We start from the raw sequence: 21,861 nt of genomic DNA, 5'->3' as shown, positions 1-21,861 counted from the left end.
AACATTTGAGAAATTAATTGGTTAGTTTATGAACCAGTAGCGAACCAAAATCGTACAATTTTATTTTGAAAATCAGGATCCAGTTATTAGATTTTGGCAAGCAAATGATTTCATGAAGAACTGCAGTTGATTGGCTTGTTCTCCAGATCTGATAGCTCAGAGGTTTACCTGAAGGAAAAGGTGTATGTGAACAAGCCCCAGATCCAACACATGAAGGAGAACATTCATGCAGAAATTAGGGCATTGCAACCAGAAACATTAACATCTATCAGGGAACATGCTATATAAAGGGCCTGTCTTTGTGAAGCCAAAATCAGAATTCATTTATGTGATTTTTTTTTTCATAGCTAATAAAAAAATAATCTCCAGGTTTTGTATTTCATTATAACAAAAAATAATAATAATAATTAAACAAAGTTATTGCATGTTTAAACCCTTTTGTGATTTCCACCCTGTAGTATTTAATAGTATTTTTCATTTTTGAATAACTGACTGTTCTCTCATTCCTTCTTCTTTTTCAGCATCATAATTTGTTTTGGAATTCAAATGAATTAAACTAAATCTATATTGTGCCAATGGAATTGTTCTACAAATCAGGTTAATTTGCACTATCACTGAAAAACAAGAAAACATATTATTTCATAAATTGCCAGTATCGTTGGTACCTTGATTAAAAAAAAAAAAAAAAAAAAAAAACCTCTCGAAAAAAATCGAGTATCCAAATATGGAAATGTCCAATCTTCTTTTAGAGTTTTTTATCATCTGAATTTTTTTATTCATATATTGTGTCTATTCCTTGTTCAAACAAAAAATGATTTCATAATATTAAAAAAAAAAAATGTTTGTCTGTAATGCGAAACTATAAAATCAAATAGTAATGAAATGGTAACATATTAATACAGATAACAGAAGCATTTGATAACTATCACTCAGTTACTACAAAAAAAACTTCTTTTAGAGTTTTTTATCATCTGAATTTTTTTATTCATATATTGTGTCTATTCCTTGTTCAAACAAAAAATGATTTCATAATATTTAAAAAAAAAAAATGTTTGTCTGTAATGCGAAACTATAAAATCAAATAGTAATGAAATGGTAACATATTAATACAGATAACAGAAGCATTTGATAACTATCACTCAGTTACTACAAAATATAATTAATGCAAATTACTGTAGTTATTAGTTCAGTGTAATACTTGCTGTTAAAGATGTTAATTAAGAAATTTAGGCATGAAGAGAGAGTGATCTATGTCAGGAACAGGAGTATGGTCTTAACACCTGGGTATCTTTAAGGTCAAATAGTAAATGCAGTTGACAAGATGTGGATTAAGCTAAGCATACTGATAAGGTTTACTTGTAGGTGTATTTCTGTGGTTGGTAGATGTGATTGGTATAGTTAGTTAAAAAAAAAATTTTCTAAAAAAATAAAATAGGAATTAAAAGGAAGATTATCCTAATGGGAGATTTTAATAATAGGAATGTAGATTAGAAAGAAATAACGTATGGTAACAAGGTGAGTGACTTTCAGTTTCTGTGGGATAACTATCTAAAGCAGCATATGATGGAAGCAACACAAGATGTTGCTTCCATCATATAGATGTTGGATTTGATATTCTCACAGGATGTGGTTGTGAATGAAGTATTAACCCTATCACCTGTTAAGATCATGGGATATTAGTTTGGAAGGTAGTCGGACAGAAAAAGGTTGTTACCAAGATGGTCTATATGCAAAACGATTCATGATTATAAGAAGCTTCTTAGTCAACTAGCATTAATACATTGGGTTGATGAATTGTGCAGAAAATATGTTGACAGTGCATGAGAAATGATAAGGCAGTGTCTAACACAAGCAGTGCATAACTGCATATCAATAGTTGAGTAGATAAATAGTGTAGGGGTGAGATGGATGAACAGTGAAATCAAGCAGGCAGTGTTGCAAAACTTCTGGAGGAAGTACAAGACGGTTTGTAGTGAACAGATACATGAAGAATATAAACTGCAGGCCAGAAAAATGACAAGCTTGGTTAAAGACAGTGGAATATTATTATTATCTGAGACTTCAAAGAGTCGTTGAGAGAGGCTATACAGCACTCAAATCAGCTGTCATACCTTCCCTTAAGTTCATTCACATTAGATTCACTCACTGCTCTGTGAGAAAAAAACCTAGCTCTTGCCCCTTTCTTGAATGAAAAAAAAAACTAACTTCCATGGATGCCCCATGGAAGATAGTTGTTCTCTTCCCACCTTGCTTCAGCAATTTATGATGATAAGTTGACAAATATGTTGGATAAGAGAAATTCATATACAGTGATTTTCTTGGACTTTGCAAAGACATTTGATAAATTCCATAAGTTGGATTGAAGATTGGTTTTCCTGAAAGATACCAGCAAGTTATGTGCTCCATTAGCAGTGTCTCAGGGTTCTGTTTTTGGGCCCTTACTATTAAACTTATTTGTTAATGATATTTTGTGTGGATTGACTTTGGGATCTTTAAATGTTTCATGATGATGCAGAGTAAGGTAGAATTATTAAAGAGTATTGCTGATAAATTCTCTACAGGAAGATTTGAATAGACTTTAGCTTGGGCAGATGAGGGGGGGGTTGTAGATTTAATAATAAATGCAAGGTGTTGCACTTTGGGATACATAGAAGCCTACATACTGTATTGGTGGAACTGTACTTCAGGAAGTGCATGAGATTCAAGATCTTGGGGTGATGGTAGATAGTGGATTAAAGTTTCGAGGTCACATTGAAAGTGTTGCAGAGACTACACATCTTATTGCTTATGATAAAAAATACATTGACATGTAGATATAATGTGGTGGTGATACCTTTATATATAAAGCATTGGTCCGACCACACGGACTATTGTGCTCAAATTTAGTTGCCTAGTTTTCGTTGTGTTATGTGGAAACACTAGAGAGGGTCCAAAGACAAATGACCAAAGTGTTATCAGGATTCTGGAGTGTTGGCTATGAAGAGCGTTTGAGGGAATGTGGATTACAGAGTTTGAGAGGGATAGGAGGAAAAGAGGAGATATGATAGACCTTTAAATTAGTTATGGAATTCCACCAGATGAAGACGGAAGTAATTATAAAAAGAATGGATATTAAGAAAGGAAGAACAAGAGGTCATCCCTGGAAGTTTTATGAAGATGTGGAAAACTGTGAGGAGTAGATTTTTTACGTGGAGAGTTGTTGGTGAGTGGAATGCATTTTGAATGCAAAGAGTGTAAGTAATTTCAAAGTTCACTATGATAAACATGTTGCTGGTTGAGTTGTGCCTATATACATCTTAAAAATGAATGTTACAGATTTTAAAAATTTTCTATCTATACATTTTTATGGCTAACTATTTTAAAAAATCACTCATCAGAATGAAATAATTTAGTTACCGATTTAAAACATTTTACAAAGTTATTTTTAATGGCATACCACACTACGTATACTATGTTCCAAATTTTTACCGCCAAAATTTATGTCGTCTGCTATAGTACGCCCACAGATTCGAGACACTTCTGCGCATGTCACAAAAAGGAGAATCCATTCTGACAATAAGGTAATCAATCTGTCTTCCGGGATGAGTTGTTTATTATTACACATTGGAAAATTAACTTCTCTTTTATGATCATTGTAGTTTTTAAAGTGGTAACTATTTTGCTTGTGTAACAGTTGGGAAATTTTATCTATAAAGCACGTGATTTCGAGTGTTGGCGACCAATTCATACATCCTTCATTTCTTTCTCCCCTTCAATGATAGCGTCCAAGAGTTAGTTAAATCTCATTCTGAAGAATTGAGTGATTCCAACCTGCTAAATTTAGATGCACAGCCAGAAGATCCCGAAGAATATGAAGAAAATTTAACCGCTGATAGTTAGCCAAAAGAGATTTCACAGAAACAATTTGAAAATATTTTTCGTACAATCAAAGTTTTTAAGCAGCAGTGCTTACAGGCTGACCCTGATAAAGAGAGAAGCAGTAAAATTTGCAGAAGAGTAGAAGAGGCAATAGGGCCATACCGTCAGTTGTATGAAAAAAAGATTCAAAATGCCTGCCAAACTACGTTAGCTCAATTCTTTGTTAAGAAGTAGAATAATAAAATTTATATTCTGAATATGTTTTTATTGCCTTTCACTTTCATAGTTTTTCTTTAACTAGGCCCTGAGACATACCTTAATTCTTTTATTTAAAAAAAATTAAGATTCAAAAAAGAAATTTGAGGAATAAATTATACTTTTTCCCATAGGTTATTATATTCGATTAGTGTGTTTTTGATTAACATGCCTGTTTTAAAGAATGCATTAGGCGCACTAATTGAGGGATTGCTGTATTAACTCCATGGATGTTACCAAAATGATATTATTTATTTATTTTTATATATATAGTTGATTTTTTAATTAATAATGTGGTTTTATAACCTGTAACCAGAATTTCATAGGTTTCACACTGTTGTCTTTGCATATGTAAATATCATCTGAAATGGGTACAGCTTCTCATTGGAAGCTGTACAGAAATCCCAAAGCAAAATACAGTGGTATCTTGAGATAAGAGTTTAATTCATTCCATGACTGAACTCGTAAGTCAAAATGCTCATATCTCAAATCAATTTTCCCCATTGAAATTAATTAAAATGGGATTAATTTGTACCAGCCCCCAAAAAACCACTCCAATTTTTTTATAATAATGTATTTATAATGAACAAATATTGTATACAAACAAAATAAAACCAAATACTGTACATACATACATGTAAAAGAGAATCTAAAGAAATAAACAGATGTTGGCTGAGCCGATTAGCGTATGGTATTAATTTTTTCTTTCACTTCACTTTTGCTTAACTTAATTTTCTTCTTCACTAGTTTTTTTTTTCTTTTTTGGTACGCTTTCGTCACTTTCATCCTCAGGGCGTTTCAATAGAAACCTGTCCAAAGAGCTTTGTTTCTTCCTCCCTTTTAGAGTGTTTCTGAAATGAGTTAGGCAAGTGCCATTAAATAGCGCTGCTGCACGACCAGTTGCAACTTTTCAGGGTGTTTCTTTTCAATAAAGTTTGAAATTTTTTCCCACGTTGCCAACACTTTCTTTATCTCACTTGAAGAGATAACCTCCACTGCCTCTGTGGTTGTACCAATCTCCTACAGAACCTCCATGTGTTCCCTGTCAACCAAAAAATCAGCAGGTTCTCCATCTTTTCATGGACAGAGTTGCGTAGCTTTGAAATAATTTTAAAGCCTTTAGCTGGAGTTATAGCCTTTATCGAGTCCTTCTGCTTCAGAATAGTACATATCGTAGAAGTAATGCGATCGTACTGCTTTGCCGAGTCTATTAGTCTTATGCCTTGCTCATGTTTGTCTATTATCTCATGCTTTAATTCCATGGATATCACCTTCTTTGGACTCATGGTTATACGAAAAAAATTAGCTAAAAACTGTACGTACAAAAAAACCACACAAAATTAAAAATGCTTCTGCGGTTAGGTAAACATGTGAACTGAACGATGCACGAGACTCGGGAATCTGAGCAGAGTGGTGGTTGTGACGTCACCGAAGCAGGTTTGTAACTCGAGGCAAAAAATCGACCTAGTGATGGCTCGTATCTCAAAAAACTCGTATGTTGGGGCACTCGTATCTCAAGGCACCACTGTATTGTTAAGCCTGTTGTGAAAATGCCAAGAATTATCTTGTTGTGCCTTTTAATCCCACTTAAAAATAGCAGGACTAGGTGATTAAACTTAATGAACTCCAGCCAGTAGCTTTTAATGTAAACTATGCATGCGTGCATATTTATGGAACACGGATGTCCTTAAGGTTTAAATTATCTAGAGATAATTGATAGATAAATAGTAGTGTCTATAACAAATGCTAAACACTGTAACGATGAAGGAGAGGCACCTCCTTTGACAGTAATTGCTTTCCTCCCTCCTTGCTATACTGTCCACTAGGTAGTATACAGTTGTTTGACTTGATCTGATCAATACTCAGTATTCCATTTCTTCTCAAAATTGTTCTTTGGTTGATATCAGGACAATGTGCAGGTCAGTCAAATGTTTTTCTATAATTTTTTTTCAAATTATGTTGCATGTCATACTACTTCCAGCTATTTTGAAAGCAACTTATTCCATTGCATAAAACTAAGAATGCAGAAAACATTACATTATCTAGACATGTTGTCTATGTCCACCCAAGCGTTCCTACCAAGGTACACGTCAGGACATAAGAGCTCCAGACAGTTATTCAGTCAATGAACTTTGCTGTGGAGCTAATGTACTCGGGTATAAGGTGGTCCTCAGGAATCCACCATGCCTATCTGACTAGAAAAGTTCCTATCAGAATTTCCCATATGTCAATGTATACAGAAAGCTTTTGATTTGCCATAATTGATGGTTGGGTTATATGCAAATACCTTTCCATAGAAATTGAGTATGTAGCTCTTTAGTGTCAGATGTTGATGGTATGTCAGCTGAAGAGAGTTCGTCCATAGACCAGAAAGGATTTCTTGATTTTAGGGAAAGACTAGATGGATTTTTGAGATTCCGGTACAGGGGCAGGAGCGGGTTGCTCATTGCTTTATTAAATTCTTTAATTGAGGCTTGTCTTCTGTATATTTGGTGGAGCAGTGTTGGATATGACAGGCAACCAGAGGGAGAGGAGAGCTTCTCATTGTCCCACTAATTGTGTGCATGGTAGAGTGTAGCTGGTAATAATCAGTTACATGAAGTGTATAAAGAACAAGCCAGGAGAGTGACTCAGTAAGGAAAACAAAAGTAGAGTATGAGCAGAAATTGCAAATCAGGCAAAGAAAAATCCTAGAGAGATTTATAGATATATGACAGGTAGAAGGAGGAATGATCAGTTAGATGATGTTAATGGATGAAAGTGGTAGAATGGTCACTGCTGCAGAAGACATTGTTGAGGTATTCAGTGATCAGTTTATAAGGGTTTCATCCTGATCATGGTGGAATTATGAGTGAATTGGAGATACTTGAGGAAATAAATAAACTTGATGTCATTAAGGCTATAGGATTTGATGACATATCACCATGCATCTTAAGGGAATGTTCCAGGGAATTGGTAGCAGCATCGACATACCTGTTTAATAAAAGTCTTGCAACAGCACAGGTTCCAAGGGAGTGGAAGGAGAGTAAAATTGTTCCATTGCATAAAGGTGGTGATAAAGCTGTATCTTCAAATTATGGACCAGTCTGTATATCTGGAGTTGTGGTGAAGGTACTGGAGATTGGTGAGAAGTAGGTAGAAAAAGGGTTCATAACAGCAGTATTCTCTGTGGTTATCAGCATGGGTTTGTTAGGGGAGATCATGTTTCACTAACTTACTTATGTACTATAACAAGGTGGCAAATACCTTGGACAGGGGAGATGCATATACAATGCTGTAGTTGTATTTTGCAAAAGCTTTTGATAGACTGCCACGCAAGCTGAAGCAGATGAGATTGGATAACAGGCTTCTGAGTTGGATCAGTGACTGGCTGTCAGATAGATATCAGAAAGTTGTGTATGGGGGTGTCGTATCCTGAAAGAGAAAGGTCACTAATGGTGTACCACAGGGATCAGTTTTTGGACCTTTGTTGTTCAATTTGTATGTTAATGATAATGAGATGGGTTTAACTAGTGATATGCACCTGTATGCAGATAATGTAAAGCTGGGGAGAGCAATGCAGAGTCAAGCAGATGTTATGGCCTTGCATTAGGACTTGAGTAGATTGCATGAATGGGCAGGTAAGTGGCCTGTCAGTTCAATGTTGCAAAGTATACACTCGGTGGGGAAACTTTAAAGGAGATAGAGAAAATGAGAGATCTGAGAGTGGTGGTGGACAAGAATCAGAAGTTCAGTGGCTGCATTCCGCAAGTTGTGATGACATTGCATTGGATGATAGCAATGACACAGAGCACCTGACATGCAGAAACCAAGAGTTGGTGATACCATTGTATAAGGCATCATATGGATTATTGTGCACAGATTTGGTTTGCTGGGTTTTCATGGTGACAAGGATATGTTGGAAAGGGTCCAGAGAAGTTTCACAAAGGTGGTCAGTGGTCTTTGGAATGTGGAGTACAAGGCCAGATTGAGAGAATGAAGTTGCAGAGGCTCATGAATAGGAGGAACATGGTGGGGATGGTGAGAATATGATTGAGACATATAAGCTAGTGAGGGGTTGTTACCAGGCTGACCTGGAAGAGATTTTTCATAGAATGGGAAAGATGAGTAGAACAAGAGGCCATCGCTGGAAACTGTATAGGAAGGGTGTGAGCAGAGGAGTAAGGAGCAGGTTCCTTGCATGAAGAGTGGTTCATGAGTGGAATGCATTACCTGAGTGTGTTGTGAATGTAGACACATTGTATCAGTTTAAAGCACTGCTAGATGAGCACTGTGTGCAATAGTGTGTACCTTCTGCAATGAGTCTGGCCCCAAGGAGTTCAGATGTTAATCATAATAATAATTTTTGATGTTTTCTTTGTTTTCCTTATTCAAAATTTTGTTAATGATTTTTATAAGTGCATTAAGTAAAGAAAAGTGTGTTTAAAACATTTTTTCTCCCCATATGCATCATTTCCATGTTGCTTTACTGTTTTGAAATAGTTTGAAGCAGTGATGGTATTGTTTATTCAATGTACTTGAAATAAACAATAGGATCAGTTTCAAACTGACTTCTAGTAAAGAATATTTTGAGAATGCCTTGAGCCTTTTGCACAGTTCCTTGATGCATTTTAAATTCTGGTGTTTTTAAAAAAAAAAAAAAAATTCCCCTTTCCTCGTTTTCTTTACCTGACCTTGTATTAAGTATTCTTTCTCTTGGAGCATGATTTTACATTTTCTTATATATTTGTCATAAATATTTCAGCTACAAAACATTGATTTGTATCGTGATTGCATCTGAATTCTGTGTGAATTACAATGTTTTAAGTTCTGGCATACATTCCCAGTTTCCTACTGATAATTAATTATTCTTTGCAGCACAATGTGTGATCCTATATTGGCGGCACGGTAACTGGAGAGGAGCAGTAAGGTGTCCTGTCTGTCGACAGCAGGTAAGAGGTCTCATCGTTTAGACCCTAATCATTTTTTATTATTTATAATGCAGTTCTTCATTTGAGTACAGTCATCCCTCGACTTATGTCCATTCAAGTTACGTCCGTGTTTTTGACTATACTTTCGAACAAGAGCAAGTGAGCATAAAATTAAAAAGGGTTTTTATTTAGCATCATGCAACAGCACATATAGCGGCAACCTCCCTCGGCAGTCGGCATGTGGCTTCAACAGTTCCTCTATTGATTTTGTTTTAAAAAATAGGTTCTTTGTGTATTTATGATTAAATATTTTGCGATATTTTGTGTAACATGGCCCCTACACACCCACTTAAAAAAAAACTAGCGAAGAATCAGAAAAAGAGACGAGCAGTTGATCTTGAAACGAAGTTGCAAGTTCAACAATAGTGATGAAGCAACGACAAGGTCCTATTGGCGATTGGAAAAGCTACTTCCATCATGCATAGAAGACCTGAACCCAAAGTGCATATCTCTGAGCACTATGAGCATAACCGCTAAGGCATTAAGTCTCTTCAACATGTTGAAGGGGAAAGCAGGACCCGATTATGACTACGAATTCATTGCTTCTTCCGATTGGTTCATGAGATTCAAGCAGCGTTTTGCACTGCATAATGTGAAAATGTATGGTGAATCTGCAAGTTCCAATGAGAAGGCTGCCAAGGAGTTTGTGGAGAAATTGGATAAAATTATTACATAGGAAAATTATTTGCCACAGCAAATATTTAATATGGATGAGACCTTGTTCGGAAAAAAATCTCTGAGCAGACATTTCATCCACAAAAAGCTAAAATCTATGCCTGGTTTCAAAACTCTTAAAGACCATATTACAATTCTGTTAGGAAGTAATGTGGCTGGATATAAACTGAAAACATGATACGGTACAGTGAGAATCCAGGAACTTTCAAAAACATTAGGAAACATACTCTTCCAGTTCATTAGCAGAGATATAAGAAGCCGTGGATGAGTCAAAAATTGTGTGCGGATGCCTTAATCAACTAATGCAACTGAAAAGGAAAGCTATTGTGTGAAGGAAAATGTAGAATTTAAAATTTTATTAATTCCTAATAATGCTCCAGTCACCCGTCTTATATCTGTGATCTTCACCAAGTTCAAGGTCATGTTTCTCCCTCCAAACACTATTTCATTGCCCAACCGATGGATCAGGGAGTTCTTGTAGTGTTTAAGGCTTATTATCTATGGAGAACTTTTTCACGAGCCATTTCTGCTACTGAAGCAAAAGACCAGACTCCTGCAATTCTGGAAAGCATTCAATATTTATCATGACATTAAAAATGTTGCTATAGTTTGTGATGAAGTGACCCCTCAATGTATGAGTGGCATATGGAAAAAGACATTAAAAATGTTTGTGCATGATTTTGAAAGTTTTGAAAAAAAAAAAAAAATGAAGATTTTTTGTAAATTGAGTGGAGAAATAGTGAGCCTAGCAAACAATCTTAATCTTGAAGTGAATGATGACGACATAGTTCAGCTGAGAGAAAGTGCCCCGTGAAAAGTCGACCAACGAAGAATTGGTTGAAGTGGAGGAATAATGTGTTGCAGAAGAGGAAGAACGAGAAAAGGAAGAGAGATAAGAGAAACAAGAGAGGAGTTAAACAATTCACAGTGAAGGATCTTGCAGAAATGTTCTCTTCAGTTAGTGATGTTCTCAAAATGGCTGAAGATGCAATTTTTGTTTTAACTAATAAGTAGTGTTCAACCCCAATGTTGAACGCTACTTATTAGTAGAAAGGAAAGTACATGATGCGTTTGCTTGCTCTAAACAAATTTATAATGAAAAGAGGAGGAGGAATAAGCAAAGCACATTGGATATTTTCATCACAAAGATAAAGGTTACACTAGAAGAGCTGCAGCCTGGTCCTTCACTTAAGGAATGTAATAAAGATGTGATTGTAAAGGAAGATTTGGGTGATTGTTCTCCTGTTTTATAGTGGCAGTAATGCACAGTGCAGTTTTATAATAAGGTTTAAAAATTAAAATGACTGTATGTTGATTTAATATATCGACTTACGTCTGAACCAATTTACGTCCTTCCAGATGGAACAGAACCCCGATGCAAGTTGAAGGATGACCGTATATACATTTCAGTTATTAGTTAAAGAAAAAAATACTATTACCCTTTTTTTTTTTAACAGCAAACAAATTTAATTTGTTGTTTTAAGGATACTTGCGACATAAGACTGAATGATATAATCACGTAATCACAAGAAAGATATTTATTTAACCAAATATTTCGGTCTGGAAATAGCAGACCATCGTCGGTGGTATTACAAGAACAGTTTAAAAAATATACAAGCTAGAATACTAACAATAGATCGTTGAAATTAGAACATGCCGCGTGATGTTATATCACTAAGTATGAAACGAAATATTTTGAAGTAGAAACATGATTGAATTTGCTATTAAAAAAAAAAAAAAAAAAAAAAAAAAATTAATGAGTAATCTTGATTAGGCTTTCCCAGATTTTTGATATAGATATGCAGTCATTACGATTCAGGTTGGGATGATGGAGCAAGGCCTCCACGCTTTCCTTGAACAAACGTTCGAACCTGTAACGGGATCTATGTAAGAGGCGCGTCTTGGACCAAAGGATGCTGTGGTCAGTTTCAATCCCGTGTTGAGCCAAACCAGACTTTTCAGGTTTATTGTGAAGAATGGATGATTGATGTTCTTGGATTCTTTTTTCAAGAGAACGTCCAGTCTGTCCAAAGTAAGAGAGATCACAGTTGCAAGGAATTTGATAAACTCCAGGAAGAGATAAAGTTGAGCGTTTGTCTTTAGGAGAAGGAAAATGAGAAGACAATTTGTTAATAGGAGAATACGTAGCTGTTAAATCATATTTCTTCAAAATTCTTGCGATAGGTTCTGAAATACCGGAGATATAAGGAATAGGTACTCGACGTATTGAATCTTTGTTGTTTTGTGGAGGATTATAAGATGTAAGAAGACGCTGAATACTTTTTTCAGAAAAGCCATTGAGTTTCATGTGTTGCTGGATAGTAGAAAGTTCTTTCTGTAGATAATCAAAAGTAGAACAATTAGTTTTGGCTCTTTTGATGAGACATTTTATAATTCCTGTTTTATGACATGGATGATGGGCTGATTCTTTCAGAATATAACGACCTGTGAATGTTGGTTTCCTGTATACTGTAGTTGTAAGAATATTTGAAGATGATCGGATGAGGAGAACGTCTAAAAAAGATAACTGGTTGTTTTCTTCTAATTCCATAGTAAACTTTATGCGATGATGTAAGGAATTAATACTGTTTAAAAAGGAAGATAAAGTAAATTAGGAAAACTTTCAGTTATACAAGGTAGGTTACGAGCAAAGATTAATTTCTTAAAAAAGTGCCGCGACAACAAGATTATTCCCAATTTCGCTAAGATTAAAGAAACAATAAAATCTCCTGGAGCTCATAATATTTACCGGAACACAAGTTTATCTCTAATCCGTAATCAACTTAAAGCTGCTAAACGTGATCTTGCTCACAGTCATCAGACTTCTGATTTACGCACCTATATATCCACAAATTTGGATCCACATCTTTCTCACATAGTTCTAAATGTAGCTAAACGTTCTACTCAACGTGCTTATAATAAACTAAGTCAACATCTTAACCGTAAATATGAGGCTCTTTCGTCTAAACAATCCAAGCCATTCATAACTCCAGATAATTGGATTGTAAATATATCCGGACGTCCTTTGACTAAAAGCGAAACCCTCATCCTTTCAAAAGGACATGATTTTTCTATTGTTCCAAATAAAATACCATATCTAGATTTCCTAGTTAACATTGAAAGGAATCTTAATCATCTAACCAGCGATAAAGCTAATGCTCTTCGCCTAGAAGTCGCTTCTTCTCTACTTAAGGCTAAACTTCCTCCTTCTAACATATCTCCTTCTGAAATGAAATCTTTACAGTCCTTGAGAAAAAATAATCACCTCATTATCACTAAAGCTGACAAGGGAAAAGCAACAGTAGTTATGGACTCAGTAAATTACAGAAGAAAACTTTCTCTTTTGCTTCGAGATCGCTCCACATATCAAGAAATTGATTATAATCCAACCAACAGACAACTAAAGAAATTAAATTCTCTCCTTGATGAAGTCATCAGTTTGGATAAAGACACAATTGAAAGACTTAAAACTCATTTTGCAAGACCTCCTAGATTTTATGGCCTTCCAAAAATCCATAAGATTGACTATCCTCTTCGTCCAATAGTAGATTGCATTGATTCTCCTACTTACCGTATAGCCAAATATCTAGCTAAATTACTGAAATCTTACATTGGCAACTCTAGTTCTTTTTTAAAAAACTCCTCAGATTTCTTAAAAAAATTAAAAGATGTCTCGTTACAACCTACAGATCTTATGGTTAGTTTTGATATAGAATCTTTATACACCAATGTACCTCTTAAGGAAACTTTAAAACTACTTGCTGACATCTTTCCTCAAGATATTATAAAACTATTCGATTTCGTTATACATTCTGGTTATTTCATATGTCAAAACAAATTTTATAGCCAAGTAGAAGGAACAGCCATGGGAAGTCCTCTTTCTCCAGCTTTAGCCAACTTTTATTTAGAACATTTAGAAAAAGTCCTCTTCACATCTAGTTTCCCTCTACCATCTTTTTGGGTAAGATATATAGATGACATATTTGCTATTTGGCCTCACAGTAAAAACACTTTATCTTCCTTTTTAAACAGTATTAATTCCTTACATCATCGCATAAAGTTTACTATGGAATTAGAAGAAAACAACCAGTTATCTTTTTTAGACGTTCTCCTCATCCGATCATCTTCAAATATTCTTACAACTACAGTATACAGGAAACCAACATTCACAGGTCGTTATATTCTGAAAGAATCAGCCCATCATCCATGTCATAAAACAGGAATTATAAAATGTCTCATCAAAAGAGCCAAAACTAATTGTTCTACTTTTGATTATCTACAGAAAGAACTTTCTACTATCCAGCAACACATGAAACTCAATGGCTTTTCTGAAAAAAGTATTCAACGTCTTCTTACATCTTATAATCCTCCACAAAACAACAAAGATTCAATACGTCGAGTACCTATTCCTTATATCTCCGGTATTTCAGAACCTATCGCAAGAATTTTGAAGAAATATGATTTAACAGCTACGTATTCTCCTATTAACAAATTGTCTTCTCATTTTCCTTCTCCTAAAGACAAACGCTCAACTTTATCTCTTCCTGGAGTTTATCAAATTCCTTGCAACTGTGATCTCTCTTACTTTGGACAGACTGGACGTTCTCTTGAAAAAAGAATCCAAGAACATCAATCATCCATTCTTCACAATAAACCTGAAAAGTCTGGTTTGGCTCAACACGGGATTGAAACTGACCACAGCATCCTTTGGTCCAAGATGCGCCTCTTACATAGATCCCGTTACAGGTTCGAACGTTTGTTCAAGGAAAGCGTGGAGGCCTTGCTCCATCATCCCAACCTGAATCGTAATGACTGCATATCTATATCAAAAATCTGGGAAAGCCTAATCAAGATTACTCATTATTTTTTTTTTTTTTTTTTTTTTTTTTTTAATAGCAAATTCAATCATGTTTCTACTTCAAAATATTTCGTTTCATACTTAGTGATATAACATCACGCGGCATGTTCTAATTTCAACGATCTATTGTTAGTATTCTAGCTTGTATATTTTTTAAACTGTTCTTGTAATACCACCGACGATGGTCTGCTATTTCCAGACCGAAATATTTGGTTAAATAAATATCTTTCTTGTGATTACGTGATTATATCATTCAAACAAATTTAACTTCTGTGGATGTCACTGGGTTTTCTCCTCCACCCTCTATGTAAAGAAAAATTTCATCAGACAATATCCTATAACACCATTCAGAAGTTTATAGATGTCTATCATATAACTCCTCTTTCTCTAGATTACTAGAGTCTGTAATTCACATACTCTCAATCTGTCCTCGTAGTCTACATTCCGTAATCTGCCGGCCTGGTTGGCTGAGTGTCATTGGTGCAGATGATGCGGTTTGCTGTAGTGGTTGGTGCTCTCCCTTGATTAGTCTCTGAACTCCTTGGAGGTGTCATATAGTAATAATAATAGTATACAATAATCTGATATAATCTTAATAACTAAGTTAAAGTTGTCAAGAAATTATATTCTTGGTTTAATCCTTTATTGGTTTAATCCTTTATCTTTATACAAACCAAGCAAACAAAGTTTGCTTGGTTTGTATAAAGGATTGAACCAAGAATATAATTTCTTTGTATCTTTAACTTAGCTTAACGAAGTTTAAAAAAATAAAAAAAAAACTTTCAAAATCTTTAACTTTTCTTTGCACCCTTTCTGAGCTTCTTTATTCCATCCTAGCACATGTGTTCAAATCTGCACGTAGTAGTCCAGGTGCAGTGTATGGTGTTGGCCTTGTAAAGAGGCAAAGTGACTTCCTTATATCTTAGATGTTTGGGGTTTTGATTTAACATTGCAATTATTGTATGAGTTGCATTTGCAGTTTTTGCTATGTGATCTTTGAACTTGAAATTCTTATGTATATTATCTTATGTATAGCTATAAAGTGTGACGCGAACTCTATCAACGTAAACAGGCGCTACATAATCTCCGAGGTTTGGAAGCTTCACAACATCAAATTGAAGTCACAACCCCGACCAATAGGAGACAACACAAACACCTCTAAAGCAGAAGCACCCACCCTACCTGACATAGCTTCCACTTTCCCAATGTGTTCAGATGACGACCACGAATATTCGAAACAGTCCACACCCCGTCAACCACCTTTCCCCTTCCCCCTCCCTATTTTAAAAAAATTAACCCTTTCACTTTTTTCCCCACCCTATATAAAAGTATATGTTTCTATATATTACGAAAAAAAACCGGGTTTTTCTAACTTATTCTACCAAACTGCCTACCCCTCCACACACACACACACACACACACACACTCTGCAGTTTTTGACATCGCAAACTAAGGAAAAGCCACAACACCCAGAAAAAGGTATGTGCAATTTTCTATTCCTTAGGCTACATATACTTTTTAGTACATCTACACTCATAATGCCCTAAGAATCCATGAGTAAATATCCAATGACATTTAAATAGGGGTACTCCTAAACTGAAGCAGGCAAAATAGCTGTAATTATAATAATTGAAATTCTTATCTACCTTAACACATTAAATCTGTACTATCTGTTGAGAGATATTGAGAAGTCAGTAGTTAAGTGGTACATCAGTTTTTTCACCACTTGGTACAACAGAACTATCAACTTTCCATTTCTGTGGTATCCTTCCTGAGCTGAGACTTAAGTTATACAAACATGTTAAATGTCTAGCCAATTTGGCCGAACATTTCTTTGCATATGCACGATATTCCTTCAAGAAATTCCTGGTATGTACAGGATATTATAATAGTGTTACATGAAAAAGTTACACCATTACTAACATCTAATCAACAATTTTCCTCCAATCTTCTAAGGCACTTTACTATATCAATCAACCTATGGATCTTTTTCCTGCCATCTTGGCAAAGAACACTTATTTTGCTAATCTTTCTTCTCCCATTCTGTTTAACTGACCATGCCATCTGAGATTAACTCTGCTAACACATTCCTGGATGCTAACAATGTCAAGTTCTTTTTTAATATTCTCATTTTTAATATGATATTGGCATTGATGTCATCTGTTCACACCTCTAATCTTTCTCAGGCCTCTCATATCTGCAGTGTCTAGTCTTTGGTTAAGTGTTTTATTTCTAACCCAGCTCTGAGATCCATAAGTTAAAATTGGTTTAAACACTGTCTTATATACAGTAGTTTAGTGTTTTGATTAATCTCTCTTATTCCAAATAAATTTATTCAGCTGATTTTCAACCATACTGGCTTTACTAATTCTGTTGTCTATTTCCACATTTAATTTGCAATCTTCACTAAAATTGTGCCTAAATATCTGATTTATTGCTAATTTTCATATCAAATTTATTATAACAGTTATTCAATTTAGTTTGGAAATCTTGCAGACTTGAATTGGATTTATTTAAAAATATAACATTATCAGCATAAAGTAAAGAGTTGAGATAACATCTTCAATTTCGATATCAGATTCATATCTGATATCGAAATTCAAGAATTCATGAATTCTTGAATTCATCGTGCATATGCACGATGATTCAAGAATATCGTGCATATGCACGATATTCCTTCAAGAAATTCCTGGTATGTACAGGATATTATAATAGTGTTACATGAAAAAGTTACACCATTACTAACATCTAATCAACAATTTTCCTCCAATCTTCTAAGGCACTTTACTATATCAATCAACCTATGGATCTTTTTCCTGCCATCTTGGCAAAGAACACTTATTTTGCTAATCTTTCTTCTCCCATTCTGTTTAACTGACCATGCCATCTGAGATTAACTCTGCTAACACATTCCTGGATGCTAACAATGTCAAGTTCTTTTTTAATATTCTCATTTTTAATATGATATTGGCATTGATGTCATCTGTTCACACCTCTAATCTTTCTCAGGCCTCTCATATCTGCAGTGTCTAGTCTTTGGTTAAGTGTTTTATTTCTAACCCAGCTCTGAGATCCATAAGTTAAAATTGGTTTAAACACTGTCTTATATACAGTAGTTTAGTGTTTTGATTAATCTCTCTTATTCCAAATAAATTTATTCAGCTGATTTTCAACCATACTGGCTTTACTAATTCTGTTGTCTATTTCCACATTTAATTTGCAATCTTCACTAAAATTGTGCCTAAATATCTGATTTATTGCTAATTTTCATATCAAATTTATTATAACAGTTATTCAATTTAGTTTGGAAATCTTGCAGACTTGAATTGGATTTATTTAAAAATATAACATTATCAGCATAAAGTAAAGAGTTGAGATAACATCTTCAATTTCGATATCAGATTCAATATCACTTTCCTTCATAATGTGAATCCATATAGATAATGAATAACAGAGGGGATAATGTGCACCCTTATTGTTCACCTAATTGTACTCTCTTCCTGTGCCTCCTTCAGTTTTACAGCTTAAATAGAGACTATGTATTGCACGATATAGTGTCCCTTTTACATCATATATCTGTAGCATTTTGATGAGCTTTCCTCTTGGCACCTTGTCATATGCCTTTTCATCTATGAAACTTAAATACAAATCCTTGTTATAGTCCTTGGATTTTTCAACTATTTGTTTTAAAGCCAAAATCTGATCCCGACAACCTCTATTTGGCCTGAATCCAGCTTGTTCTTCGCCAAGCTTTCCTTCCACAATTTTTCTTAACCATTTCTCAAGTATACTTAGATAAATCTTACTAGGAACACTCAATAAGGAAATACCTCTGTAATTCTGACATTCAGTTTTATTTCATTTTTTGTAGATGAATATTATGAGAGCTCTACTCCAATCATCCAGAATTTGACCCTTTCACCAGGCCTTCTGAATTATCCTCTGCAGCTAATGTAAAACTTTTGTACCCCAATATTTGAGCTTCTGGTTGAATTTTATCTACTTCAACTACCTTTTGAACATTTCAGGTTTTTGATGGCTTTTGTGGAGTTTTCTATCACCTGTTAACAGTCTTTCAGAGTAATTACTCTGCACATCTAGAATATCTTCAGTTTTCGTGTCACCTTTATCAGCTCTGATTCTTTTTAAGTATTCGCTCTTCCATTTCTATGCTTTTTCAATAGTCTCCAAAATATTTTGTCACCTTGCTGATATTTAGTTTCTGTTTTCTTACTGTCCTTCACTTTCCTATGTTTCCTTTGTATTCTCTAAGAGCACAAGCTGACTTGCTTTTTTATGTTGAGCCCATACACAAGAGGTTGGTTGGTTGGTCAGCCTATAGTACATTTGTACCATATATGGGTAGTGGGTTAGGAAAGGAGAAACTTGTTTACATTTGATTTAAAAGCAGGTTTCAAGGTGTACTGTGAATGGATGTTTAGTTGCAGCTGTACGTGTTCAAACAGGTTTAGTACTAATGTGGAGGAATTATTGATGCTTTTTCAGATGAACATTTGCTGTGGAAATATTTAAAATATTTCCATGGCAAATTTTAAAATATTTACACAAATTTCCAAGATCAGACATCTCTGTGAAAGTGGGGAGAGTGAGTTGGTAAATGATGGGTCATTTTCCAATATAATTGCTCTTCTGTATTGAATCAAACATTTTGAGGGAGCTCTTAGAGGCCCATTCAAAATGTTGAGAGAGCAGTATTCAATAACTTTGCAGATTTGTGAATTGTATAAGGTTAACAGCTGTTCATATTTGAAATATTGACTTGAGCAGAAGAGAAATTCTAGTTTTTTTAGAAGCTGAGGATGCAATGATTGTGATGTGTTTGATGTCAGGATGATTTCAAGAAGAGAAATCTTATCTTGTCTGGAAATTTGAGTGTTGTCAAAAATAATACAAGGAGAAAAGGGATCTTTTTTTTTTTTGTGAGAAATAAGACAACTGGGTTTTACTAGCATTGAAACTGAATCTCCATCGAAGGATGTCTTGGAGATCAGAATTGAGGGTTGAGGTGAGTTGTGTAGAGTAAGGTTTATCAAATGAGAGGGATTAAAATAAATTTAGTTTAATCCTTTGTCCAAGTGTGTGTGCAAACAAAGTTTGTGCCTGAAAGTGGGGTAAAGTGGTACAACACTGGGCAACTCCTTGCAAAGGATTAAACTAAATTTATTATAGTCTGACCAAGTGAAAAATAAACTTTTAACATCAAATGAGAGGGAGAAGTGCAGTGTGCTGTCATCTGCAAAACTACAAATTGAAGTAGGTCATTGATATATGGAATGAAGAGGGTTGGTGAGAGAACAGAACCTCGTGGAACCCTGGTATTAAATGGTGAGAGGATAAGGAATGATCCACCATCAAACAGTATACGTCCAAACAGAAAGCTGGCAATCTAACTGCAGAAGGCCTGAGACAGACCAAATGATAGGAGTTTGCTTAGTAAGCTTTTGTGCCAGACCTGGTCAAAAGTTTTAGATATATCAAGTGCAACCATTTGAGATTTGCCAAATTTCTCCAATGCATTTATCCAGAGATGGATGATATATTGAGAGTAGATCTCCTGTTGATCGGCAGCAACTTCCTTCAAGGTAGTGTAGGAGTTGAGAATTGGTGGTTTTCTCCATCACTTTAGATAGGACTGAGGTGAATGAAAGAAGGCAGTATTAGATGGCAGTGATTTCTCACCCTTCTTAGGAATGGGTTGAATACAGGCCAATTTCCAGGCTTTGGGAAAAATATCAGTGGAGTAAGGGAGCGTGTACAAGTGGCATAGGATAGAAGTCAGTTCTGGTGCACAAACCTTCAGGATAGTTGGAGGAATGCCATCAAGGCCAGGAGAATTTTTTTGTGTCTAATTTAGACAATGGCTTTCTGATCTCTTTCTGACAAAAGGATATAGGGAGCATTGTATGTTGGGAAGCTGGAATGATTGTGGGAATTTACCATTGTCAGTTATGTGTGCATTGGAGGCAAAGTGTGAATCCAGGAGATTAGCTTTTTCTGTGGGTGATGATGCAATAGAACCATCTGGGTATGATAGGGGTGGGAATAGTATTGGGTAAAAGTTACGACCAGTTGCTTTGGCAAGAGATGAAAAGGCACAGCTGCTATTTGGCAGGCTGCAAGTTTCCTGCTTTTTGTCTTCAAATTCTGTTTTGGAAGCATTGATATTTTAGCATCTATTTCAGGCTTTGATATAACATTAAAGAAGGATGGAGTTCTTGATTTGAGCCAGTTGTGGTATGCTTGATTTTTCATTTGTACAGCCTTGGCACTCTTTTGGAGAACCAGGGTTTAGTTAGGGGACGGCAATTCAGAGAAGTGTGGGGAATGTATGTATCCATGCTATTGAGGATTATTTTGATGATACGTTTGGTTCATATGTTGGATTGGAAGACCAGAAACAATAGTCCAACCATGGAAATGAAGCATAGAAGTCATGGAGGCTGTCCTACTTGGCACTGTTATAAATGCCAAAGTACTCTTGTGTGGGAGTGGCTGTATAAGTGTAGTTAAAAGTTGCCTGCCAGGAACTTTTGATATCTTCTTTTCTCTTAACTGCCTCTAACTTCCTTAGTCCACCTGGAATTCTGATTTTATCCTTATAGACAACCTCACCACATGGCCTCTCTGGCTGAATCAATCGACATTTTTTTCAGGGTTTGCCACTTAATCTCCATTATTTGGTTCCTATTTTTAAACTTTTTCATTTTTTATTGAAAGTTGAACAGCTTTTGTTTAAAACTTTCTTACACACTCTTCTTTTCAATATGAAATTCAGTTTTATCCTGCTCAAAACTAAACAGTGATCACTTCCTATTTCAAATGCTCTGTATACTCGTGTCCTGAACCAATGGGAAAACATCGCTATCAACTTTAACATTGTCAATGAGAATTTTCGTATTTCTTGCAACTTCTCTCCACGTGAATTTGTGCACGTTTTTTATGTTTGAGCATGTTGTTAGTAATAACCATTCCATGTCCTAAACGGTGATCCAGCAAGCACTTACCATTATTAGCTTTGCTCTTTTCTTTGCATTTTCCCAAAACATTTCTATGTCTGGTAATCATTTCTACTCTGCTATTTAGATCGCCAACAAGGACCAACTTTTCTTTTTTCACTATGTCAGCAGCCTTCTCTAATGCCTCGAAAAATTTTTATTTCTTCCTTAGTGGAACCTTCTGTGGAACGATCAAAACAAATGTCTTATTGTCCACTTTCCCATTCTG

General features: G+C 35.2%; 1 protein-coding gene across 1 annotated transcript in view; it reads left to right on the top strand.

Moving 5' to 3' along the window:
- Positions 1-21,861, top strand: part of LOC150092600 (E3 ubiquitin-protein ligase RNF170-like) — a 140,920-nt gene that overhangs the window by 72,350 nt on the left and 46,709 nt on the right. Inside the window, exon 3 of the mRNA XM_090414514.1 lies at positions 8,971-9,044. Coding sequence (XP_090270640.1) covers positions 8,971-9,044 — 74 coding nt within the window. The remainder of the gene's footprint in view (positions 1-8,970; positions 9,045-21,861) is intronic.

This window comes from Typopeltis vanoorti, chromosome 25 (assembly GCF_054136105.1).
Source record: "Typopeltis vanoorti isolate ZY-2024b chromosome 25, IOZ_Tvanoo_1.0, whole genome shotgun sequence".
Taxonomy (NCBI): Eukaryota; Metazoa; Arthropoda; class Arachnida; order Uropygi; family Thelyphonidae; genus Typopeltis; species Typopeltis vanoorti.
This window is presented reverse-complemented; position numbering and strand designations above follow the sequence as displayed.